The sequence below is a fragment of the Melozone crissalis genome, unplaced genomic scaffold (assembly GCF_028551555.1).
Source record: "Melozone crissalis strain CALT ecotype California unplaced genomic scaffold, PUWL_Pcris_2 ptg000009l_1, whole genome shotgun sequence".
Lineage (NCBI taxonomy): Eukaryota > Metazoa > Chordata > Aves > Passeriformes > Passerellidae > Melozone > Melozone crissalis.
In genome coordinates this window covers 1,908,551-1,935,788 of record NW_026535787.1, presented here as the reverse complement: position 1 = coordinate 1,935,788, position 27,238 = coordinate 1,908,551, and the positions used below count along the sequence as shown (strand labels likewise).

The following is a 27,238-nucleotide window of genomic DNA, read 5'->3' as shown; positions in this document are numbered from 1 at the left end:
CTCAACTGAGGCTGAATTTCTTAATTAAGAATCTGAGCTCATTTTAAACCACAGCTTTGCTTGCACAGAGGAGTGATTTCACTTGATGAGCTAAAACTGCACCAAGCAAGGAATTCAGTCTCGTTTGTGCACTCATCAGAAGGCACCTTCTTTTTAAACAAAGAGTATTAAGAACGTGGAACCAGCTATTAACTGGCCACATTTGACAACCTGCATTTCACCTTTCTGTCTTGTGGCATCAAAAGCTGAAGGGGTTAATCATGGCTCCCCCTTCTCCAGACTCCCACCACCATTCACCCCTCAGATTATCTCTTTCCTCCCAGAGGATGACACCACATTTCCCATCCCCGCTGCTGTGTCTCCACAGCACTTGTCAGCCTGGGAGCAGCTGGGAGATGAAGGCTCAGCCTGTGCTTCCCAGTGATCTCACAAGTGTGGGCTGCACAAAACCAGATGCTGGTCCTCATTCCTACTGCTCACAGAGAAAAGCAACAAAACCTTACTCACTGTTCGATCCTCCAAGTACATGGTTTTCGATAAGAAGTCAATGCCAATTGTTGCCTGGAAAGAGATGAGAAAACCAAAAGCTCTTAAAAAAAAATGTCAGAACACCTGCAGTCATTTTCAGGGGAGCAGCAGAAGCTGCAAAAAAAACAGGTTTGGTTTCTTGTTTTTAAGATATAGCTTGATTCATTGAGCAATTTGTTTAATATATCCATGACCAGAACAATTCCTTAAGGCACAAAAGGTTTTAAGCTTGACTTGGGGCATATTAATTTGGGTAGCAGCAGGGATTTTTATGCATGTGACAAACTGGTGTCCCCCCAGCTAAACCAGGACTGGTGGGCACACTGCCTTCTACCCAAGTGCCACATATTTCCATGGATCTTCACTCTTCCAAGCAGATCAACGCAGACACCTACATGATCCCTAACTAAAGCCTGGTTCACCCCAACTTCCCAACACCAGTGGAGAACATCTTAATGGCAGTGGGAGCCATTCCCTGGGTCCTGTCCCTCCATCCCTTGTCCCCAGTCCCTCTGCAGCTCTCCTGGAGCCCCTTTAGGCTCTGAGCTCTCCCTGGAGCCTTCTCCTCTCCCAGCCTGTCCTACCACAACAGGGAAGCAGCATTACCAATGAGCTGATTGCAGCAGGCCCAACACACCAGACTTGTACTAAAACAGATGTGGGGCCACAGCACAAAGGAAACCATTCCCAGCACGTCCATGGAGGAGGGGAATGACTCCTGGTAAAAGAAACCCCTCCAATCACATGGTTTCATTCCAGGTGTCTGGGTTTCTGCCACAGCACAGCAAGTTCTTACTGACAAGACAGAGGGACACAGCTGAATTGCTCCCACCCAGCAGCGAGCAGAAGGAATCCAATGCACAGCACGGATTTTTCTAAATGGCAGCTTGCTATTTTTAACAGCTGAACATAAAGAGCCCGTGTTCAAATGATAGGTTTCAGAAAAATAGGCATTCAAAATGTGCCAGCAACGTCCAGAACAAGCAGATCATCCCTGAACTCACCTCCTGCTCCAGCTACCCATGATCAGGTGCATTAATACTGAGGTCTCAGGGGGCTCTAGCCAATCCTGGGCATCCAAAGAGGTCTGGTTTGGGTTGACACCAACAGGCAGTGTGATTTTGGCCAAATCCCTGGAGCTTTTGTGACTGGTTCCTTCTTCCAGCCACAGCACCCACTAGGAGGTATGGCCCCATCTCAGGCACAACTCCAGGAAAACCAAAGGGTTTGGATGAATGGCTCTGACCCAAGTCCCTAACACCCAAACTGGGCAGGCAGCACTGATGCCTAAACCCAAGCTGTCTTGGAAGCCCTTAGGATTTCTCATTGTTCTAAGTGCCACTCACTGATTTTGCAATCATTTCATGTATTACATCAGACCACCCTTCCGTGGTGACACCCTAAAGCACACAGGGTGAAACCTCCTCAAGAACTGGGACAAACTCAGTAAGGAAAAGGAGCTCTCCTAAAAAAAATACTGGGGAAGGGATGAAATCCCAGCTTAAATAAAAGAACTGCCTTCCATGTCCATGTAATTACAGTGGGAGGAAGCAGGGATGTGTGCTCCAGCCCTCCCACACTATGGAAACGCGGCTCTTCCCACAGCTCAGGGACAACTCCCCATCCCATTTTTCCTAGCAGCAGCAAGGAGGAATTAATGAAGGAGGCAGCAGGGGAATCTCTCAGTTCAATGAGATCCTTGGCTAGACTCTGAGGAACAGGAGAATCACGTTTTCCTTTTCTTTTTTCTGTTACCTCCTCCTCCCAACCCCCTAAAAACCTTCCCAGGCACCAGGGAACAGATTTTTCTCAGTTTCGTGTATCCAGAACATCACCAACTGTAACCAAGTCATGAAACATGTTCTGCTTGGAGGAGACACACTTCAGGAAACTGAAATACTTCTATATCTCACCACATTTTCAGCTCATGCTGAATTCTGGGAGTGGGCAACGCTGACTGTTCTCCTGGGCTGCACCGTGCTCATTTGTAAAATTGTTTTCTAAGCATCTTGATTTTTTCATAAATATATTTTGTATTGTTTTCTAGCTTGTGTCAACTTGCTTAAAAGAGCTGGGTACCTGTTATGTTTTCCACACACAGGGATTAGATTCTGGAATGACTTTTCCTGCAGTGGAAGACACGGCAGGAGAGGAGTCTTACACAAGACAAAAATATGGATTCACTTACCTGGTAGGTGTTGTCAAAGCTGTCATACATGAACCTGGTGATCAAGGAAGTCTTCCCCACTAAAAGAAGAGAAAAAAACCATGGATTCAAAGACCAACTTCAGAGCAAGGTTTAAGCAAATGATATAAAAATGGTTTACTGTTCAACAGATCCATCACGTGCACTTAAACTTCCTGCAAGAACCAGAGCAGTTATTGACTTCACAACTGTCAAGTCACATTTTTTCCCCCCTGGATCATTCCCAACCATCAGATTTGCTCTTAAATATTTGTGATTTGAGATGAAAATTAGTTTCAGTGTTCTGTGTAATTTTGGTTGCACTGAATGACCTTAACAGCCCCCATAACAAATTATGAGCAACAAAAAGCTCTTCTCACTCATAAAACATGGGATTTTTTCATTTTCAGACCCCATCATCCTCACAACACTTATTTTCTACTCCTCTAAGACAAACACCACAGCCTAACTCATACTTTAAAGGCTTTTTCTTTCTCCTGCATCTTCACCTGGAGGAATCAGCAAGATATCCACAGGAACATCTCCAGCTGCCTCATTATAATGTGCAGAAATCCTCTTAATTGTATTTAGGAATTTATTTAGGAATTTATTCCAGTTATTTAGGAAGCAACTCAGGGGTGCATCCCAGAGTTTTTCCCACCCTCCTTGCAGCTGGAATTTGCCATCTCCCATAGGCAGAGGAGAGGAGCTGTGTGACTTGAGCTGGACACAAACACTGCATGTGCAAATAAAAGATAAAAAGGAGTGCTCAAGGCAGAACTTGTGCTCTCCAAGCAATATTCCAAGGATTTCAGTTCTTTGCCAGGGTGGACATCCAGTGAACACAGGGATTTGAGGCAAGATTAAGGTCCCTTCCAACTCAAACCATTCTGTGATTTCTGGGGTGAGTTTGGGGGGGTTTTGTTTGTTTTAGAAATTACCCTAAGTGTCACCAAAATGTCCAGCACCCAAATTAAGCAGCATTTTCTCTTCAGTTAACTCTGAAAAAGGGCTGAACAAACAGGAACCCAGCAGACAGCCTCAGAGAGATGAGATTTTCCCAAGCCAAAACCTGAATTCCCACAGGAATTTCTAACATATTCTGCTCTGGAGGCAGAGTCTTGTTTCCCAGCAAGTTAAAAAGCTCCTTCACAAAGGCAGAGCAAATACTCCCTGCACTGAGTAGGTTTTCAGAAGCAGCACATCCCAGATGGGAATGATTCCTGAACCCCTCACTCAGATTTGTCCCATGGATGTGCTGTGAGGGAGGAGGGATTAATTCCAGGCCTCAGGAGACACAAAAGCAAAGCCAATCCCCTCCTGCTGCAGCACGGGCTGAACCCCAGGAATTGATTGGCAGCATCAGAAACAAGCTGCTGGTTTTCCTCACGTGGCCACTGATGCAAAGAGCCGCATTTAACCCCTCCCAGGCCCAGGCCCACCCAGGAAATTAGCTCTGAAGGACAATCAAGTGTTCCAGAAAATTCTTCCCTTCTGAGTAACGTATCTTGGAAGGGATCTGTCCACAAATCATAAAAAATAAAAATATTCTGTTTATTCCTGGAGCCTCCCTACACTATCTTCACTCATTTCACAAAAAGAGGGGAGAAATAAGGTACTGCTTGGCTTGTTTATATTTAAATATCTGCTTCAAGCAACATTTGGAGAGAGCATCCTAACGGACTGAGTTCCAAGACATCTCTTCTCTGAAGAGACCCAGGTTTATGTTGACAGGCAGCAGATCAAGATGGCATTAACACCAACTGCTCACAGTTTTAATTCCATCAATACTGAGGCATTGCCATTCCTCCTTTCAAAAAAACCAAAGTGACTCCTTTTAGAAACGCTGGCAGGAATGAAAGCCCACAGTTCCCGCTGTACCTCTAATTTCTGCTCTGCCTTGCTGGCTGCATGTTCCTCAAATTCCCAGAAGGCAACAATTTGGGAGAGACTGCAAGCAAGGGAGGGGACAGATTCAGAATTCAAATTCATCTTGGAAAACGCCAAAATGACCTCAGGAGGCAAATGAAGCCCAGCAGGGAGAAGCAGAACAAGGTAATACACAGAGACAAGAACAAGCAGCTGCTTAAAATCCAGATGGGAAACAACTGGATGAGCAATCCAGGGGTCACAGCCCAAGGAACAGATCAGACACTCAAGACTTCAGCTTTGTTTCATTAAGATGTTGGTTTGGGGTTGTTTTTAATCTAGTGAGTTAATTTAATCTCTTGGAAAAATTTCCACACACAAGCACGTCCAGGGCAGCGTTAGTCAGCAATGCAATAAATATCCTGTAGGGCAAAATATTCCTGGCATGCTGCTGGAACAAAGCCAAGGAAAAGGTCAGTATCACATCCTTGAGGCACAGAGGTGGGGAGGAAATGCTGGGAATGGGAATTGCTTTGACTGGACACACTGACAGCTACAGGAAGCGAGGGAAATCTCAAACAATTCAGGAGCTGAGAAGGAACTTTGTGGCAAAAATCCAGGCAGCCTGCAGAGCTCACAGCAAGCAGCTGAGAGGGCAGGGGCAGGAGTGACCTGCTGCTCAGGGAAAGCTGTCTGCAGCCACTTTCCCCTCTGTAGATCAAGCTCTAACAGCCAAAAGCTGAGTGCAGCCACAATCTGAGCAGGAAGGGCACAGAACTGGGAAATTGAGGCAACTGAACTTCAAAATCACTTATTCAGCTGGGCAGTGGATTCTCCTCCCTCCCCTGGCATGCAGAGTTGCCAATGTCACTCCACTCTAGGAATTTACATCCAGAAGTGATTAACCAAAGAAACCATTTGGTTCAACACCAAGCCTGACATTCTGGACATTTTTCTGTCATTAAGAGGCTGAACAACGGCTTTACCAGACGAGTTCTTGACTCCTTCCAGCTTTCCATCCAACAAAATCCACATCAAACAGCTCCTGATCACACAGTTCTGCCTCACGCACCATTGCTTGAGTGATTGCTGTGATGATAAATTCCTGGAAGGTTTTGGGTTGGAAAGGACCTTGAACACCAGCTCATCCCAACTCCTGGTCCCCAACAGGGACACCTTCCACTGTCCCACGCTGCTCCAAGCCCCGTCCACGCTGGCCTTGGACATTTCCAGGGATCCAGGGGCAGCCACAGCTGCTCTGGGCAGTGCCAGGGTCTCAGCACCCTGCCAGGGAACCATTTCTAATTCCCAATATCCCATCCAGCCCTGCCCTCTGGCAGTGCAAAGCCATTCCCTGTGTCCTGTCCCTCCATCCCTTGTGCCAAGAGCATCTCCAATTCTTCTGGAGCCCCTTCAGGGAGCTTTGAGGTCTCCCTGGAGCCTTCCCCAAGCGAACAACCAGCTCTCCCATCCTGGCTCCAGCCCCCAGAGCACCTGCTATCATCTATCAATGTTCACTTCCGAAGGGATCCAGCTCCAACAGGAAGTTTTAAGCTCAGATGGTTTTCTTCAGCTGGATCAGCTCTGGAGCAATCTGGACCTGGTGGCTCCCATCATGAACTGGCTGCTCACCCATGGCCACGAATTCTGCAAGGCTGCAATGTTCCCATGTGTTCTGGGACAAGAAGCTGGCTGCTGTGATAGACAAAATTAGGAAAGTGCTAAAAGGAAAGGTTTGATCACCGGTTCAGCACAGGAACCAGCAGATGCCCCAACACTAAACCGTGGCAGCGAAGAGCCAAGTGCCCAAAGATGACTGAGGGGAAGTTGTGAAGATCCCATCAGTGGAATTGCCACGAAGCAGGAGGGGCTGAATTCCAAGGCTCCAGCTCCTGGAGTGCCCCTGATCAATGCCCCCTGTCTGGGAGCCTGCAGCCACTGCCTGGCAGGGATTTCACAGAGAACTCAGCTGCAGGATGGAATCAATACGCTGATCTCGTGCTCCCAGCCCCTCTGATCCCACAGCAGCCCTGGACACACTCCAAGGTCACTGCACCTGATTCTTGCAGGCTGCCTTTGTCCTGCTCCTGGGGACACCTGTGTGCCCAGCAGCAGCCCCAGAGTGCCACAGATCCACGGTGGCTCTGGGCAGGAGGGCCCAGGCCCCTGAGGCCACACAAATCCCCTCCCTGCCAGCACCAGCACAGCATTACAAGGTTGTTTGCTGCCAGAGTCTGCAAAGGGCTCAGGCACCAGCCAGGAGTGACCTGCAAGGAAAAGTAATTGGGATTGTGCCACATGGACTGTGTGATGCACAAGGAGCAGACTGACATCCCCCCCTCATTTTAGGCACATCATACTCACAACCTCTCCAAGGATTCTTCTGGAGAAGCCACACTTAAATCACTGACTTCATCCTAGTGGTTGTTTAGAACTTTCAAAGCATCAGCAGTCAGGAAAAAACCCCAAGGATTATCTTGAAAGCAAAATAACCTTAAAAGTAATCAACATGTCCAGACTGTTCGAGTGGAAAGCTGCCCTTGGCCACGAGATCCAACCTGCTGAAAGCCACAGGCCAAGGGAGGAGGAAGAGCAAAGCCTTCTCCTCACTGTGTGATCCCCAAATTTCACTTGCCCTTTGCATGACTCCTTTCAGATCTGATTGAAGGATAAACCCCAGTGACATTACAACTTTCATACCTAAGCTCACCTCAAAATCTTCACTGGAATTATTTTGCTGTGAAAAAAAAAACCACCCAAGGCACCAAAAGGAAAAGCATTGCTAAAAACAATATACTGAATTATGAATGCCTCAAAACCATTTCTAGATTTGTGTTTAAAAAGAAGCCCCAAAAGGAAGATGCACACAGTTGACTTTTACTGATCTGTGTGAGCCAGTAAAAACATTTTTAGGTACGTCACTCCCAGCACTGCAAACAGAAATGCTGTATTAAAGTGATTAAAGCAGCTTCTTTAAAAAATATAAAACCACCCCCCATCCTGCTCTGCTGCGTGCTGTCAAACCATGGAAATCTCACCTGGTTCCCTCAAAGCAAGACACCAAACTCATTCCTTACCCAAGGCACTGGCAGAGCCAGCACACTGCACTCATCCAGGGATTCTCAGGCAGGTGGAATCTGTCTCAGTCCCACGAGGAACCCGGAGGATGGAGCCCAGCCTGGTCCCAGGGAGCAGAGGCAACAGCCACAGGTGAGGAGGGCTCATCTCCCTGCTCTAATTAAAGGATTTTTTGCCCTGATTTCTCCCCTATTGATTCCACTCCTGCTCTATTGTCAAACCTATTTTATGCTGCCATTTCTTTCCTGGTGGAAGATGAGATGGGACCAAAGGACCACCTGAGCCAATTCCTTACAGATTTAAGGCCTCAATATTTTTTTGAAAGATCAAGAAAAACTAAAATTAGCGGAAAGCCTGCAAAATACAAACCTTCTTGAAATCCATGCACGGACCCCTCTAAGTAGTATAAACAAAACGGTTCAAACAGCTCCTTTTAAGATAATTTATTCCCAGCCTAGTAAAGATCTAGGTTATAAATGATACTGTGGAGATGTGCTTCATTATTTAAGATTCTGTTTAGAAAATTAATGTAGAATATCCAGAGAGTTACAGGGAAACAAGACCCAGAAAAACAGGGAACAATTTAGGTTTGCTGTATATTGCTTTTGGAATTCGAAAGATGCTCCATCATTTTCTACCTTAAAAATGTTTCATTTCATTCCTCCCAGAGAACAACTCACCTCAATTCTGGCTGATTCTGGGTTTGGTACTCACGGCAAGAAGAACAAACCATGGCCTGGAGCTGGTGGCAGAGATCAAACAGGGAGATGAGGAAGGGAAATGAAAGCAGGGATGGGGAATGTGCTGGCTCTGAGGGCACAGGGAGCACCCCTGAGCACAAAGCCCCTCAAATTCCAGCAGCTCCAGCCTTCTCTTTTATCAGCAGCAAAATTTATTGTCTGCCAAAGGACATCTGCAGCTGCATTGCCTCCCACAGAGCCAGTGAGGAGCCTGCACACAACGTGCTGGTGCCAAATATTGGTATTTAGGTGTTTCTTTGGCAGCTCAGGACACATTTTGTAGCATCCACAAGGATACTCCTGAAGTGCAAGGAAATAAATCGCAGAACCATTTTGGTTGGGAAAGCCCTCCAAGATCATGGAGTCCAACCATTCCTCCAGCATCACCAAGAACATCACCAACCCATGGCCCAAGCGCTGCATCCCCAGGGCTTTAAATCCCTCTGGCACTGGGGATCCAGCAGCTCTCACAGGGCTACAAACAACACCCACGTGGCAAACCTCAGCCCCAAAATAAGCCGAGAACCTCCACACAGGCTGCAGAACCTGCTCTGAGCCTCCTGCAATGACAAACAGCCCCAAGGATGCTGCTGGCAGCAGCTTGTCCATGGCTGCAGGGGAAGGGAGGACAGGCAGCAGCAGAGCCACCTCCAAAGGGGTTTTGGCACTTTGTTTCTGGAGGTTTTATGGCATCCTACCTCAAAGGAACTCTAGAAAGGCAGACACAATCAATAACATCAAACAACTGCAGCTGGCCTTTTTAGACCAATGAACCCCTGCCAATCCTTCATCTCTTTTCAGGTCACCACCACAACACAGCCTTTATTTTGCCTTTTAATTAAAAGCACTATTGGAAACTGTTTGATACAGTCCTGGATCAATTACTTGGGCTTCAGGGACTGCTGGCAGCCTGGAGCTCTCAATTTGGGCATGGCTGGCCTGTACCCACAGAGCAGAGGAGAAAACACACAGAAACACAGGGACTGGCAGTGGAGCACTCCCATACCCCATTCCATTCCCAGAGCAGCCTGCTCAGCCCTGCTGAGCTCCAGGGAAAGGTGCACTTGGCCTTGCCCTGTTTTCCATTTCCATCTCTTAGCCAGCAGTGGCCAGAGCCATAAGAAGTAACTCCTCACAGCCACCACCACAGTTATTCAAAGAGTTATAAAAAAAAGTTATTTGTAGAAGAAACAATCACAATTACAAGCTCTACAGAAACCAACCAGAGAACAGGAGAGACTTCTGGAAGCTCCAGGTAATCCTGGAGCATTTGGATGCCCTGGAAGTGTCCAAGGCCAGGCTGGACAGGGCTTGGAGCAACCCGGGATGGGGGAAGGTGTCCCTGCCATGGCACTGGATCATCTTTAAGGTCTCTACCAACCCAAACCATTCCAGAATTCTGTGATTCATGGGAGAGTGCTGAGCCTCTTAAAATTAAATTACTTTTTCAAAACCTAGATTTTAACCCCTTTCCAGATGATCACTAATAGCACTGTCCCAGTGCTCCACACAAAATGGGGACGGGTTTAAGGAGATCCAACACGTGCTCAATGAACCACTGGAATAACCAAATTGGCCTCTTTACTCTGCCCTCCGTACATAGCCCTGAGTATTTTAAAGTATTGAGAGATGCTGAACAAAAAGTTGATTATTTGCTCATGGTAAATTCAATTCCCCTAGTCCTTACAAAGATTCTATCGGGACTGGACTTTTCAAGGCAAGATGAGATAGCTTTAAGAGAGCTGAAGGTGGAGAGATGAGTTTTACTCATTAAATGAAGTAAAAAAAACCCCACAGCCAGAATTTTGCTGCTGCTGAGGAAACTCCCATTTTCCTTTCACCCTGTGACAATCAGGTGCCTTGAACTTCACTCTGCTCTTTGTGATGGGAGAATTTCTGAGCAAAACCTTTCACAGCCTCAACATCCCAGCAAGTTCCTAAAGGAGGAAGTGTGACATCAGCCTTCCCCAGCGCTGGTAAAAAAAGCTGCACTTGGCAAACTGGAACAGACCCCGAGCCAGGGAGAGGAGCCTAAGGGAGGGTGGGAGGTGCTGATGAATATTGATCAGTGTCTGGTGCAGAGCAGCAGGAAGGGAAGCATGGAGCAGAGTGAGCTGGCCTGATGTAACAGGGAATAACAAGGAATGACACCAGCCCAGCAGATGAGCACACAGAGCCGCTCTGGGATCACCTGCAGCTCGGCCCCACGTGCTGCAGAACGGGATACAGAGGAAGGAGCCAGGCCCTCTGCACAGGAGCACCATTTGAAACTCTGGGCATGTGAGAAAGGCTGCCTCATACTGCATTTCTCTTATTTTTCATACTCAGGCAGAGGGTACTACTTGATTTTGCTAAGAGTTACACCAAAAAATACCTGCTGTATTCATTACAGCCCCAGGAACACAGGGCAGTGCAGGTCCTCAAGGCTCAGGGCAATGTCCTCAAGCAGCAGCAGAGCTGTTTGTCACCCAGCACAGGGACACTGACACCCAGCCCCGTGTGTCACCCAGCACAGGGACACTGAGACCCAGCCCCGTGTGTCACCCAGCAGAGGGACACTGACACTCAGCCCCGTGTGTCACCCAGCAGAGGGACACTGACACTCAGCCCCGTGTGTCACCCAGCACAGGGACACTGAGACTCAGCCCCGTGTGTCACCCAGCACAGGGACACTGACACTCAGCCCCGTGTGTCACCCAGGACAGGGACACTGAGACCCAGCCCCGTGTGTCACCCAGGACAGGGACACTGAGACCCAGCCCCGTGTGTCACCCAGGACAGGGACACTGAGACCCAGCCCCGTGTGTCACCCAGCAGAGGGACACTGAGACCCAGCCCCGTGTGTCACCCAGCACAGGGACACTGACACTCAGCCCCGTGTGTCACCCAGCACAGGGACACTGAGACCCAGCCCCGTGTGTCACCCAGCAGAGGGACACTGAGACCCAGCCCCGTGTGTCACCCAGCACAGGGACACTGACACCCAGCCCTTGCCCCTGGCCACCACCAAAGGCTCATTTGCAATGGCCTCTACAAGAAATCCATAACACTCATTGGAAGCCAAGCCAAAAATGAAGTTTCAGACACATTTGGGATCCTGTTTAAAGACCTGCCCTTGCTGCTGAGAAGCAAACATGACACAGAATTTTGTTGCCACCCAGTTGCCATCAGAGCAAAGGGGTTTTAGTTCCAGTCAATCTCTCTGGGCAATAATCCATGGAAACAAGAGTTCCCATGCCTGCCCCTTCCTGTCAGGCATTTCCATCGCATACAAAAAGGCACCAATTACTCCCTTATCTACAACAACAGTAATCAAATGATTAACACTTCAGTAACTGCCTTAGAAAAAAGATGCCTATGAAAATATGTGTTAGCCTGAAAAGCTCATTAATTCTCATTCATCCTTCTCTTTGGGCACCTCAGAGCACATTCACAGGCTTGTTTTCCACAATAATTCATCACAGACAGAGGGAAATGGAGGCTGATGCACTTTTCTGACCTAGAAATTGTTTTTTCCCAGGGTGTTGCTGACAGCAGTGCCCAGCAGGGCCTGTAACTCCACCCCCCCAACTTTTCAGTCAAATTCAATCCAATGCAGAAATCAAGGATTTATTTATTTTCTTTCTTCCCAAGAGATGCTTTTCAAAATCTACCAGTTCAAGGCTGGTTTAGGTCTTAAATTTGAAGCTCTCAGCCTTGCTTTAGATTAGACATATATCAGGATAGAGACAAACACTTGGGATTACATCTAGCTGAACATCTCTGTGTAACTAAGAACTGCAGAGCTAGTTAAAGCTATTAAAAACTTGCTCTCTTTTCCCTTAAATGAGAACATTTTCATTTTATTCCTAATCCTGCAGCATACATGTATAATTCCTGCTGTACACTGCTGCAGTTTGCTTCCAGGATTTGGCAAAAGAGTTCCCACAGAATGGGATGGGTTGGAAAGGACCTCTCATCCTGTCCAAGCTCCCTGTTGGGATCTTCATTCCAAACAGCTCAGGTGGAACTTCCCTGCCTCAAGGGAACCCCAAGAGTATTTCTGCCACTGCGAGAGATGTGAGCAGGACCCTTCCTTTTACACAGCCATTCCCAGCATGTAAAAACCCAGGGGGGTTTTACAGCTGGCAGCTACCCATCGAAGGACAAGCAGAAAAAAGCCTGCCCTGCCACTGATCCAAGCATTCAGTGCCATATGGATGCATTTTATGCAGTCCCCGGGCATTTTAAACCAGCCAGAGAGGCAAAGAATTGTCACTTGTGTTTAAAGCTCAGCAGTAGCTAAAGGGGAAAGGAAGAGGCAGAAGAGAGTATTTTGTATGATCCGTCTTTTTCTGAGGCAACACCAGCCTGTTAGCTGTGTGCAGGCAATTTAGAATGCTATTTTATTTAGCACTACACTTTTTCCTCAAGGGAGATGCCAGTGAGTTTTAGCTGGTACCTGTATTTCTCAGAAATAAACTGAGGCACAAGTTAAAACTGATCATCACTGGCCCCAAAGCAGAAGGCAGAGCCTGGACACACAAAGCTGGAAAAGGCTCCTCTTTGCATTTTGGGATGTGAAAGGATCACACAGATCAATAAAAATGTGTGGAGACTCATTACAAGTTGAATGACAAACTCAGAGCTCCTTCCTGCTAGGCAAATCCTAATCAGCACTGGCAGAGTTGATAAAAGTAGAACAATATCCCTGATTATTAATGCACAGGCAAGATTTCCTTGGGGATCTGCACCAAGCCTTGTGACAGGGACAAAAATACCCAGGGATAAATAGCTTCATTAATTCTTGTGGGTTTTGTCAGTAATTAGCTTGACTCTTCCTCCCAAAATGGGAAATAAATGAAAGAGCACAATGCAAACAAATCTTGTTCTGTTTGCTCAGTCACAGCCACCAAGAAATGAAACAGTAAAAAGGGGTCAGCCTCTGGTTCTGACTCAAAATCACACCTTGGAGTTCTTTTAAACAATGAAAAGTTTTTATATAAAAATTGGGGTTTTTTTTTACCATCCCACTGTAGAAAAGGATAAACAAGGTCAACCCTGAACAGGGTTGGAAGAGATCTATTAAATGTAACAATTCAATTACTCTGTCAATACAGTAAAATAAAACATGGAAACGCTACCTCCTAAGCACAGCTACAAAAATCCACTTTAAAACCTACACCTTATGTTCTAGAGATGAAACCTCTTGTTTGCTTTGCTGCAGAGGAACTCCAAACCAAGCCTGTAACACAACCAGTGCTATTTTCACAGACTGAAAGGTTCCTGAAAGCAACAGAGCCAAAAGGAGGGGCACAAGGGGAAGACCTGCAGGCAATCCCGGCTCTCCTCCCCCAGGATAAGGGACACAAAGCCACGGGAGGAGCCAGACTCTCAGCTTGCTGCTGCAGGAACAGCTGCCATCTCTCGTGCTCAGAGTGCTGAGCCTCCCACCATTTCACACAGAAGGGGCAAATATTCTGATTAAATATGGCTGAAGTGAAGTCCTGCCCATTTCTGAAATGCTGGGTGGGTTTTTTACATTTAGTTTAGGTTAAACCGGTGTGGAAACCAGAAACCATCTTCAACTTCCAATGGCCAGGCAAAGCAAGAGTTTTGGCTTGGATGAGGAGCCTTGGAATCCCGTGAAGAGCTGAAACCCAAATGCTGCAATGGGAAAAATGAAACATGAACACCTGGAACCACAGGGAACAGCAGGAATGGAATCCCACAGCGCCAATTGCTGCACTGTGTGGTAAACGTGGCTTCATTCAAATCAGAGAGAACAACCCAAGATAAAGCAACCAGAAGATCAAGATTTGGAGGAGCTGTGCAGATAAGGAAAACAAAAGAACGGGGAGACACAAGAATTTTGCCCAAGCTGTAAGGGATGAGACAAAGCACCCATAGGAAAGGTCCCAACAATTCTGGCTCCTAAGGGGTGCAGGACAAGTGTGACAAAAGCATGGAAAAGGCAAAAGACACCTCCAGCTGTGTCCCATGCTATGTCACAGCATCAGGGCACAAATCTTGGCCCCTTGGAGCAGACAGATAAGATTTACACTCCAGTGGCTGGGAGGGAAACCCACATGAGGATGCCTCTCACTTCCATGGGGATGAGTTTGACACCAACCAGAGAACAGGAATTCTGGGGGATACACTCATGGTTCCATGGATATCACTTGGTTCATTAACTAAAGGGTACTCACAGGCCACCTTTACATTTCAAAGGCTTCTCTGCAGTCTCTCATTATTTGCCAGGAATGCAAAAAAACTTCAAAATTTTCAAACTCACAAGGATTTTTTTTTCACCACAGCCTGAGGACTTGGCTTTCCTTCTTATCTTACATAGTTAAAGCTTTTAAAATAGTTTCCAATGAGGCATCAAATATTCTCCAAAGGATTTTATCTTTACTGCTCACAAAATGCCTCAGGACCCTCAGCTTGGTAACACAAGGCAGCACTTGGAAATATTGTAAAGCACATGCCAGGGAAATTCTGACCAGGAGAGGATGACTGTGGAGCTGAGGAAGGAGGAAGATTTAGTAGCCCAGAAGTCCATGTGACCACAGTCTCCACCCAAAATTGCTCAGGAGCAAGGCACAGTGAATGGAGGAATTCCAGGGGGACCTGAACAACAATTCAGCTGGCAAGTGCAGCACAAACTGCAAAGAGGAAGACATTTCATGCAGGAGATGCTACTGGGAAGCTGCTCCTGCATCTCAGAAATGATTTTTCTAAAGGTGATGAACAGCAGCAGCTCTCACTAAGTCACCTCTTTTGGACTCCTCACTCTGGTTTTAAACACTGGGTTTCACCCTGGGAAGACAAATCCCAAAACTGGACTCAATCCTATCCCCAGCATTTAGTTAGGTGATATTTCTAATTACATTTCTGTGAGGAAAACAACTCATTTAAGAGCATATTTGTGAGGCAGAGCAGTTGGAGGATGACTGGGAAAAGGAATAACAGTGCTAGACCCTGGGTAGTGACACCCTGGCAGGTGACATTTACTATTTCATTCTTCCCAACACAGCCTGCTCATTATTGCTCCAATAATCCCTACAGCACCACTCCAGACAAACCATCACCTCAGCAACTCAGCTTTTGGACAAAGTATGGATTCTGGGTTGCAGTGTTTGGGTTGAGATTTCAGAACAACTCAACTTTATCCCACATCATTAAAGTTCTGCTTTGAGCACAATGAGACAAATCACATTAGAGACACATCCAACTATTCTACTCTATTTCAGTCCATTCCCACACAAAAATTTGGCCTATCAAGTTTCAGAGCCCAATGCTGAAGCTTTATTACTGTCATGCAAAGATGGCTCAATATTCACTTTATATACGATGGCAGTTAAAGCCCATGGGGATGAAATCACTTTTTGAAGCTGCATCCAGGTTCTATCATTCCAACTTTCCATTAAAAACCAGTGCAGGACTGAGCAAAAACCCACCTGGAGACCTTCTGTAATTAAACATTCCTAAGATCCAATTTTTACATCTCAGTATTTCATTTTTAAATACCTAATTATCTGCTTGTGAAAGGCCTGAAAGAAATAAAATGCTATATATGGAGAAGCAGCAAAAGTAATTAAGCCACTCTGGACAGGCATTACGTTGGAAGGGTGGGGAGTGGCTCTGGAAAGCACAAATTCCACGTGGGCAAAAGGGGAAGGAGGCAAGAGCTCCTTCATTACCTGAAGCTTGAGGGATCCCTTGAACTGATTTCCAAATTTACAGCCACTTTAAGTGCTCAATTTAAGTCAGAGACTAAATGCTATCCAACCACTTTGGAAAGAAGAAGCAGACAGTGAAAACCTAATTATGAAATTCTGGTTTAAATACCTTTAACACAGAATTTGTTCCCATAACAAACAATATTCACAGGCAGTTTAGACAGAAATCTGCGGAGAAATCCTCAAACAGAACACTTCCCAGAAGTAACTTCTGTTAAATAAACTGCAAATGATAGGCTAATGCTTCATCCAATATGGAAACACTCCCCTGGATTCCTCAGAGCTCTGTTCCTGAGGCAGGAGAGAGAGGCAGCAGGGAGCAGCCACCTGAGGATGCATTTCTGAGGGGAAACGTTCCCAGCTCTGAGCACAGAGCATTATCCCCACGCAGGCTACACCAGCAGGTGCCAGCATCCAGCTGAGGGAACCCAGGCACTGCTTCCCCGGCCAAATGGAGCCCTTGGAACAAGCTCCTGCTCCCTCCCCAAAGATGTTTTACCCTTGAAAGCACAACAAGCACTGCTAAGTCAGCCATTTCCAGCGAGGAGTCAGACAAGTTTCAGGAGACCTATTAAAATGCAAGGGATTACCATCCCCTTCCCTTCCCTCCATCCTTAAACTCAGTTCAATCTTGCCTAATGTTTCCCCAGCACCATTATCCCAGTGGCAAAACAAGCAAATGCTTCCTCTCCTGACTCCCCACACTGCCACAAAGAAATTCCTGCTCTCTCACACTGTGTGAGAAATTTCCTGCTGGGGGAAGCAAAGAAGGAAAAGAAAAAAGGGGATGAGAGCTCCATATAGCATTCTCCTGAGTGATTCCATCTGATTGCCACAGCCTACCATCTCCTGGGTAGCACTGGAAGGATTGGGAGCTGTTCTCTGCTCTTTCCACACAGGAGGTGCAGAACAGCTTCCACAGGAGCTCCTCAAACTCATTCCCCAGGCAGGCACACGGGCGAGTGTTTCTTCAGAAGCGACTTTGGACAAGATGCTAAAATAATCCTGATTTAAGGCGAATGCAGCTGGCTTATGAAGAGGCAGCTTGCAAGGAAAAAGTGCCTGGAGTAGCCTCAGTAAGCACAGCTCTCCTGCAGGCATCTGCTGATGTGAGCTGACAGGGCTGGTTGTGGAGAACACCTGGGGACTGCTGTGACAATAACCGGGGACACACACGGGTTTGTGCACGTGATGGAGCTGCCCTGGCAGGCAGAGGGAACACAGCTGCTGTAAAGCACAGCACAGGGACACCACAGAACCCTGGGGTTTGGGAAACCAAAAAAAACCCCAACCACAATTTGGTTTTTAGTAACAGAAACCCAAAGGGTGTAAAACTGAGCAGATGAAGGAGCTGCGGGCTCTGGGCTGCTCAGAGCCTGTATGGGGCCAGCGGCACAATCCTACAATCCCTGGCATTAAGGATTCGGGGAAGGATATCCTGACACCACACTGTCCCACTCTCCTTCACACCTCCTGATCCTGAGCTGCCCCAGCTCCTCTCCTGGGAACTGGGGCAGGATGGAGGCCAGCAGGCGTTCAGGCTCCTGCTGCCTGCACTGCAAATTAACTACTCCAAGCTAAAGGATGTTAAACCATGACATCAATTCCCAACTCTTCAATGGGAAACTCTTCCTCCAAAATCTCCCCCTCTTCCTCTAACTTATTCCAAACTGAGACACTGACCTCTCCACATGGAGCTGACTATGAATTTGTTCCTTCCCAGCTGTACTTCACAAATGCCTTGGGCAGAGCCACGGAGCCTGAAGGCCCTGCAAACCCAACGTCTGAAATTCACCTGCTGTTATCATATTTCTAGTCCCATACCTTCTCGCAGTTATTTCTTGGGGGCAGTTCTTCACAGCACAGACTTCTGCTGCTGCTTGGTGCTGCTTCTCAGCCAGGGCTCCTTTCTCTGAGTGGCCAAGCCCACCCCCTTTTATCCCAGTTATCTTCATTAGCCACAGCTGCAGCCCATCAGGAACAACAGGGGCTCATCAGGGCAAGGCCTAGACACAGATATTCAAGCACAATATTTCCCCCTTTTCTTTTACTTACAGATATTCAAGTACTATACCCATCTAAAATTAAAAATAGCTAGTCTTTAAAAGGCAGAAATTTGGTTGCAAGTAGTAAAGGGAACAAGTTCTGCTTGTGTTTTATTCTGATCTCTTCTAGATGAATGGATATTCCAGAAGGAATTGTAGGATTCAACTACAGAAAAAAAGGAAGCGTTTCTATGAGAAACTGGGTTTGGAGCAGAAGATCCTTCAGACAAGAATTACCTACACTCCACCTGGGATACAGGATCTTGAAATAAACACTCTCCTCCGGCAGTATTTTCCAGAAGAACAATTCTTTCATATTAAGGACACTTAATAGTTGAGTTCCTATTTAAGTGTAATATTTATCCTCTAAGAATTGTTTCTGACTTGAGCAATTCCTTGTATAAATGTGCACAGAAAATATTTTGGGGTCTTCAGGCTGCCCAAAACCAACTTTTAGGGGTTAGCTCTAAACTCAGGTCCTTAGGCAAGCAGCTGAGAGGCACCAAATGCAGGGAAAAGCACAGAGCTGCTCTTAAAAACACCTCATGTAGGACACTTCTTCCCCCCCTCCAGTTTCCAAAGGTAAAGCTAAAAAAGCTTTGCTCTTGCTGGGATCTGGAAGCAGGCAGGCAAAGCCAGATCTCAAATCTCTGCCTCTCCCTCAGCCATGCAAGGCTTGCACAGACCAAACAACCAAATTTAAACTATCAGCCACACAATCCCCCAGGGACATTTTTCTCTAGATGGCAGGATTTACTGGAGGCAAAGTGTAGTAGTTCACACAAGGCTCCTTTTGAGTTTCCTAAATCTCTTGCATTTTTAAGCAAAAATGTAGAATTCCTAAACCCAAGGAATTTATTTGCAACTGTGAATTTCTCACTGTGACAGTACAGAGTCCACCAAGCCTAGAAACAGAGGCAACCTATGGACCCTTTGCATTTCACCACGGAGGGGGGAAATATTTTAACACCAAGATTGGAAAAGCTTTTTTCACTGGGAAAAGCTTTTTTCAAGTCTGCTGTTGCACAACAGCATCCAAATAAAGAGGTCAATTTTATGGGACATGAGTGTTTGATCTCCCTACTGTTTATGCAGTGTCAGGGGGAAAAAAAATAAACACCATCCTCTTCTTCAAGTCACATTGTGTTTTAAGAGCAACCAGAAATAAAAATAAAAAAAGTGGAAGAGAATTATGGTCACAACTGTACAGTGGTGGAGAAAACTGATGACTGCCCAGTGAAAAAAGAGCAAAGATAATTCAGCTAGGGCAGACAAGCGGGAAACTGGAAGAACAGAAAGAGTAGGAACATAATTATGATTTGAACACATAAATATTTAATATTAAGGGGCAGCTGGAAAAGCTGAGGAGAAATTACAAGAAGTGGTGAGTAAGCCCAGCAGTGAGAGACTGGAATAGAGCAACCCTGTGAAATGCTCTTTGTAAAGCATTCCAAGGTCAGGGGAAAAAAGGAAACAAACCAAAAAGATTGGGATTTCCTTGTGATGATACTCCAGCTGTCTTCAGCCATCAGCCCCTCTTCCAGCTGTGTCCAGCTGCTGCTGAAGGATTCACCTCTGGCTTCACCCCAATCAGTGGCACCAGCTCAGCTTGAGGAGAGCCATCCTGGGTTTGATGTGGACACAAGTGACTTCTCAGCCTTTTTGAGTGAGTCAAGGACAAAATGCCCAAAAAGCTGCTGCAGAATCAAGCAAGGGGAAGGGGAAAAGAACAATGAGGTACTAGAGACAAGACAGGGCAGCAAACCTCTAGCATGAATACCTGCATACTGCTGTGAGGAAAGTCAGAAAAGAGTTAGAAATTCCTTCAAAAGAGAATGTTCTCCATCTCCTCCACCACTCAGACACCCACTGCACGACTCCATCACCCAGCCAGTTCAGATTTCTCTACCAAGCCTTCCTTCCACCAGGCCATTCAAAAAACCCTCCAGTCACTGATACCAGGGGCTCCCACAGCCAGTGCTGTACCAGCAGAGGAGGACAGGAATGAGTATTTTCAACTTCCAGAAAAGGCAACATCACCATTAAAAAAAGGAAGCTGCAGAGAAACAGAGCTGCACTCACATGAATCCAATGCTGTCTGCCCACTCCTGTGCAGCTGCAGAGCCTCTACAGGACTAGAACCCTGTTGTTATCTTGTATTTCATATTTCTAGAGTCCCACACTGTCACAATGATATTTCTAGAGTCCCATACCTTCTCAGTGATATTTCTTGGGGGCAGTTCTTCACAGCACAGACCTCACCTTCTGCTTGTTGCTCCTTCTCAGTCAGCACTCCCTCCAGGCTGTCCCTGCCTGGCCAAGCCCATCCCCTTTTATCCCAGTTACCTTCACCAGCCACAGCTGCAGCCCACTGAAGGACATCACAGCTGCAGCCCATCAGGAACAACCGGGGCTCACCAGGGCAAGGCCTATACACAGATATTCAATATACAATACAGATATTCAATATACAATACAGATATTCAAATACAACACAGATATTCAAATACAATACTGATATTTTACTAGGACTCCTACTACAGAGTCCCAACCTGTTAACAGGAACTCTCTTTTCCCAACTCCAGCAGCAGCTACCTAAAGCCCACACTGACAGGGATCTCGCCAATCCTGCATCAGGCACTGCCTGGAGCTTTGCCAGGGATGCTGCACCCTCCATGGGCCCCTCTCCTTTCCAGTTTTAATCTCCCTCCTCTTTGTGTTGCAGATATCAAGAACATGATGAAAATTAACTTGCTGTAACTCAAACCTAGACAGGGGCACGGGCAGGAAGCGCAGCAGGAAGCATTTAGTGGAATGGAATAAACTGGCCCCTGCATTAATTACAGAAATGCTGGAGTGGGTTGGTTTTTCTGCAGCAATCGCTGATTGCTCCTGAAGAAGCAAACCATTAAAGGAAAGTCACTTAGCAGGATAAATGGCACTCGTCTGAATGGTGCAAATGTTAATAGTACAGAGGTTTAAAGGGTCACAATTCAAGACAGAGAAAAGACCAACTCAAAGTTAAGACATTTTCTCATTAGCAGGTTTAGCTGCCCCTTCCTGCTTGTGCCTGAAGACAAAATACTGCTCATCAATATTGCTCCATAACTCTTTCAATTCCGGGCAAATATGCTTCAGAGCTAAGGCAAAGCCTTCATTCTGTGTGTTGGTAACACCTACACATGTCTGGATGAGAGAACACCACGAGCCTGAGACACTCAGAATAGCTGGGTGCCATCTCCAGGGGATACAGACAGCTGCTCAGGGCATGGAGACTGCTCCAAGGGAGCCCCAAAATCCCTGCTCCAAGGGAGCCCCAAAATCCCTGCTCCATGGGGGACAGGCAGGGACACTGCTCCGAGGGTACCCCAAAATCCCTGCTCCATGGGGGACAGGCAGGGACACTGCTCCGAGGGTACCCCAAAATCCCTGCTCCATGGGGGACAGGCAGGGACACTGCTCCAAGGGTACCCCAAAATCCCTGCTCCAAGTGAGCCCCAAAATCCCTGCTCCATGGGGGCAGGCAGGGACACTGCTCCAAGGGAGCCCCAAAATCCCTGCTCCATGGGGACAGGCACAAACACTGCTCCAAGGGAACCCCAAAATCCCTGCTCCATGGGGGACAGGCAGGGACACTGCTCCAAGGGAACCCCAAAATCCCTGCTCCATGGGGGACAGGCACAGAGACTGCTCCAAGGGAGCCCCAAAATCCCTGCTCCATGGGGGAGAGGCAGGGACACTGCTCCAAGGGAACCCCAAAATCCCTCCTTGCTCAAACAGCAGCAGCTGCCATGGTGACATCAGCACACGCCCATCCAGGTCCAGCAGAAAGGAAATGCAAACCAAGATAAAAACCAGGCAACTCACACCCTGACTCTAAGAAGTCAAATTAATTAAATGCACCATTGTGCTGGACAGCTGAATAAGGATTTCCTTCCCAAAATTCCTCTTTGCCAGACCCAACAGGAGGCAGCCAGAAGCAAGCAAGGGGCTTGACAACTCAGAGCTCACACCAAATTTATTTACATTCAGTTTCACACAATATTTGCTTCCCAGATTGTCTTTTTTTGTGATGCACTAGGCTTCATTTGGGTAAGAGTTAAATCGTACTGAAACACACAAAAAAGTCATTTTTTCTGGTTAATATCACTCAAATATTCCAGAACATGGTTTGAACATAAAAGGAAAATGTCTGACATAAAATAATTGATGGAATTGTTCACTGTCCCTGGGCCTTTCATAATATTAAGAGCCAGAAGAGTTCGGTTTATGCTGAGGGGAAAACAAAGAATTCATTTAGCTCGTCAACTTCTGTGAGCTCAGTAAATAAATCAAGCCAAGAGACCTGAAAAATTTGACTTTCACTGCAAGTCCACATTTTGCTGCCATTTGTTTGCCAAGACACACATTTTTCATTTAAACTGCTTCCATAAATAATTTATATGAACGTGTCAAACCCATCACCAATTTGATGACATCTGTTAATTTTCAAAACACTGCATCTAGGTTGGAAAAGACCTCCAAGATCACCGAGTCCTTGATCAGCCCATGATCTCAGAGCTCTTTTCCCTGCTCCAAAGTGGGAGAGATGGATCAGCATTTCCACACCTGCTCAGAAACACCCGTGTATCGCAAGGTCACTGTTCTTACAGGCCTCACAGGTAAATTCTGGAGGTTGGCTTGAAAAGTCTGATGGTGTTCATGTTGAGGCAGCAACGTGTGGGTTTTCCTGAGCCACTTTTCAGAGCACTGAAGGGTTTGGCTGGCTTGTTTTGCTTGGTTGGTTTGGGGTTTTATAACCATTAGTGTGCACAACAGCTACTTGTGCATGCATGAGCACAACAAAATGCCTTTAAACATCTGGACTAAATTAGCAGGTAACTAAAAGGCAGCTCTTTCCTCACAGACTGATGGCAGAAGACACATTTTTAGCCATCACTGAAGCTGAGAAAAATGGCTGTGGGCTCTGGTGATTCCCAAATGCCACATCATCTGCTAAGGTGGGCTCAGATGAGCTTCCCTGCCTTTGTTTCTCCATTAGTCCCACTTCCAGCCCCAGCAAAAGCTTTCAGGCACCTGCTCTGCAGAGCCTGGGTCCCGTGCCAGGTACCACCAGCACCCCGAGAGCTGCAGATAGAAAATCCATTATGGCACATCAAGGGAAAGGATGATCATTTTCCTTCCAGCTCACAGATTATTTCTGAGATGCACAGAGAGAGAAAAGCACAGCAGAGTTCAGCAAGGCACAGCTACTCCTCCTTTCAAGAACAGACACAGCTCCTTCAGAGGCTTCCACAAATAGCCAGGGATCAAAAGGCACCGTGAGAACAGGCACCACAAAACACTGATGGCTTTTTCTCTGTGCTCCTTGCACACGTTGCTGCAGGGAGGGATTTTTCAGGGATGGAGAAGAGAAAGAAGAGAAATGGTGGAGCTCAAGATCTTGAAGGATCAGACACCAAGCACACTGCACTGTGAAAGAATCCCAGAACAGTTTGGGTGGGAAGGGACCTGTCACCAGTGCAGATGTTCCACAGTGCTGATCCCATGGCTGAGCCCTGAGGAACACAGGTGAAAATCGAGGCACAGGAAGTCACTGAGTGCCTCAGCCTTCTCCTGGGGTAACCAGACCTCCTGCTTCCTTCTGCAGAGACCCCACACTTTTCCTTTATCGCCACAGAAGCTTTTCTTGCTGCCCCAGATGACTGGCCAGGTTGAATTCTATCAGGGCTTTGGGTTTCCTAACCTGATCTCTGGCTGCTCAGACAATTTCTGTGCAACCTGCCCCCACTTCCACCCTCCCAGGCTTCCATTCTGGGTTTGAGCTTGCCCAGGAGTTCCTTGTTCATCCATGCAGCCCTCCTGGTGTTCCTGCCTGACTCCCCCTTGGTTGGGATGCGCTGCTGATGTTCCATTTCCAGATGTGAAGCCCAAGTTAAGAGACTCATGGAAAATTCAGCCAGTCCAAAGAGAACCCCAAGTATCTGAAGGCCCAGCCACAGGAAAACCACAGGGTTGGGAAATTACCCGGAGGGGAGGGGATAAGCCTTTAAACCACCAGTGCGACAAGGTAACACCCTCTGGGGTTTGTGAAACTGAGAATCCCTTAAAACAAGGGAGTTTTAGGCAGCACAGGGAGCAGTGTGTGCCAGCTGTGAGCAGGGCCACAGCAGCCCCACGTCACACACAGAGCACCTGCAGCTCCCCAGTGATCCAATGAGCCACATCACGCTGCTCAGCAGTGCCTGGACCAACAGCGTTATGCAACACAACAGCTCATTAGTGCTTTCCAAACTGCTACATCTCCAAAGTTATTACACTGCACTTAGCACTGGCTTTCAATATTAAAAATCTCAGCTCCTGATTAAAAAAACCCCAAATGCAACTGGTTCTAATTTCCTTCAAGATCTTCTGCAGAAATGCTGGCACAGAGAGACAGCTGGGAGTTCTTGTGCTTTCTGTACACGTTGGTGCCCTTCAGACCTGCTTGCCAATGAAAGCTGCAGTAGAAACTCACGTGACAAACAAATATTTCTGTTGCAGTGCCCCAGCATTCACTTCTGCCCACTCAATAAAAAAAAAAAAATCCATTTATTAACAAGTAGAGGTGTTCCTATGCAAAGCAGAACCAAAGAGGTTATTAATATTTGAATATGTGTCATATTTACTGCAAGCCACCCCAATGTAGGTGAAGTGTCCACTCCCTGACGTGACCCAGAAATCAGAATTCCTTAAACTTGAGGTGTTAGGACTGATGAAAACCACCTGATAAAACCAGATCAAAGGCAGTAAGAAACATACTTCCCCACACACAATAGCTCTATCTAATCCCTCAGCACTGAGAGCTCTCCCTGCCTTTTTAGCAAAGATTAGCATATTTAAAACTGCTAAACTCTGTATAATCTTCAATCATTGAGAAAAGTAATTCAATTAAGGAGAGTGCTGGTGAAGTTGCCTTCTCCTAGCCAGCCAATGCTGTATCCCTGCAGAAGTTAGCAAAAACAGGGATGGGAAGGGAGGAGAGGATTCCTCTGGCTGGGCAGGGATGATGCTGCAGGCTCGTGATGCACCCACAGCGCACGCAGCGAGGCCCCAGCTGGGCCTGGGAGGGGCGAGGGGGCCACAAGCCCCAGGGACAAGGAGATCTGGGGGACTGAGGAGCAGGGAAAAGCAGCACCTTAGCAGGGGAAAGAGCATCTGCAGCGGTGCTGAAGGGCACGAGGCAGAGGCACTGCAGTCCCTGTGAACGCTGAGGATACGGCACCGAACTCCCACAACATGGCTGAGGAGAGCAGAGCCAACCTCACACTGCGTGCACGGGCAATCCCACCCTCACACAGAAATGAAACACCCAGGGATGCTTCTAGATCTGCCAAGGAAGGGCTGCAAAGGCTGCCCAGCAAGGAGCTGCAGCTCAGATTTCCTCAGCCTCGAGACACATGTTTATTGGCGAGGCCGTGTACAGCCAGCACAGCTCTGGATGCTGAGGCAGCTAATGGCCATCACAGACCTTTGTACCATTTCATTTGTCATCCTGAAGGCCCTGGATGTAAGGGAAGGCAGAGCACTCAGCCTGCCACCAGCAGCCAGAGCATATCTCTAATTATGGCCTTCCAACAGGGCACAGAACCTTTCATCTGAACAGGAAGCAAAGGCTGCAATCCAGCGCAACAGTTGTACAAAGATCTCCTGGGCTGGGAAAGCTTCTGTCCTAAAAAACTTTTATTTCTGCATCCCCCTTAACCCTCCAGACAAAGAACAGCAAGGTGTGAGCACAGCCCGCCCCAGCTCCCTTTCTGCAGCACCAGAATCTCCCGCAGCTTTCTCCAAACATCACGAGGGCGTCTATTCCTCCGGGAGAGCTCCGCATCCTCCGGGCAGTTAAAGAAATAAAAAAAAATAAAAAATTACAGGGAATGACATCATGACAGAGACATGTGAGGAGCTTCACTCCGGGAGGAAGGGCCGTGTCTCAGGGAGGCAGGCTCAGGGAGCCGTGTCGGAGCATGCCCACGCTGCAGCACCCGCGGGATGCGCGGCCACCACGGAGCGAGCTGGCACCGAGGCAGCCCAGACAAAGGCAGGGGCAGGGCTGGAGCCCACCCTGCAGCTGCCAGCCCTGCCTGCTCTCCAGGCAGCTCCCAGGCAGCCCCCAGCCCCAGCCCCGGCAGCACACGCAGGGCTGGGAGTGCTGGGCCAGGAGGATTTCGCTGGGCTGTACCCACAGAATCCCTCCTCTCCTCCCCGAGCTTCATGCTGTGACTGGGAATTATTTCAAACCTTCCATGATTAGCTGAGAGGGAAAAGAAAAAAATTCCTAGAGGAAGCAGATATCTGACGTTATGTCTGCTAGAGGAGACAAGGAATCCACGTGTGAAGGAAGAGCTGCTGAGGTTTGAGGTCTGCACCAAGTGCCACAACCTTCCAAGGATGGATTTGAAAAGCTTCGTGGTACTGAAGCTCAGAAATCATCACAGCCCTTTGTAAATATTTCAGATTCCTGTTATCAAATACCTGGGAAAAATACCAACCAAACAAAAAAAAAAAACAAACAGCATTTTCTACACATGACCCTCATCCAAAATCCTCATAAAATGGCTGGCCGAATAGCACCTTACCAAACAGATCAGGTGACTTACCCAAAAAATAATAAATAATCAAGTTGCACTCGTGCTCCCCAAATCCCTGATATGAGAAGAGCTGTTTCAACCCCAAAACCACAAAATAAAAAGGGAATGATTCAAGGAACAGACTAAAGAAAATTGCCAACACACAGGTAAATAATTTCAACCGCAGCCTTATCACCATCTGAGTGAGGAAACACCAAGATACAACTAATTTAGCCAAAAAATTAAACCAACCAGTATTTCATCATCTCCTACCAACACAGACCAAAGGTGGCTGAGGGAGCAAATACCCCACCCCAAGACAGAAAATATTTTGCACCTATTCATTATGTCATAGATCTCACAGTATATCCCCAGAATTGCACAAAGCATCTCATAAAGGAGCTTTTTCTTTTTCTTTTTTTTTTCAGAAAACTCTTCCAAGGGAAAAATTTGGAATGCAGCA

The 27,238-nt window shown here is 47.1% G+C and overlaps 1 protein-coding gene across 2 annotated transcripts in view; it reads right to left on the bottom strand.

The window, feature by feature from the left end:
- The window catches only part of RAB6A (RAB6A, member RAS oncogene family), a 39,945-nt gene that overhangs the window by 11,420 nt on the left and 1,287 nt on the right, over positions 1–27,238 (bottom strand). For both annotated transcript variants that reach the window (XM_054270272.1, XM_054270271.1), the window contains exons 2-3: positions 2,717–2,775; positions 508–561 (exon numbers count right to left, since the gene is read on the bottom strand). In XM_054270272.1, the coding sequence (XP_054126247.1) occupies positions 508–561; positions 2,717–2,775 (113 nt within the window). The remainder of the gene's footprint in view (positions 1–507; positions 562–2,716; positions 2,776–27,238) is intronic.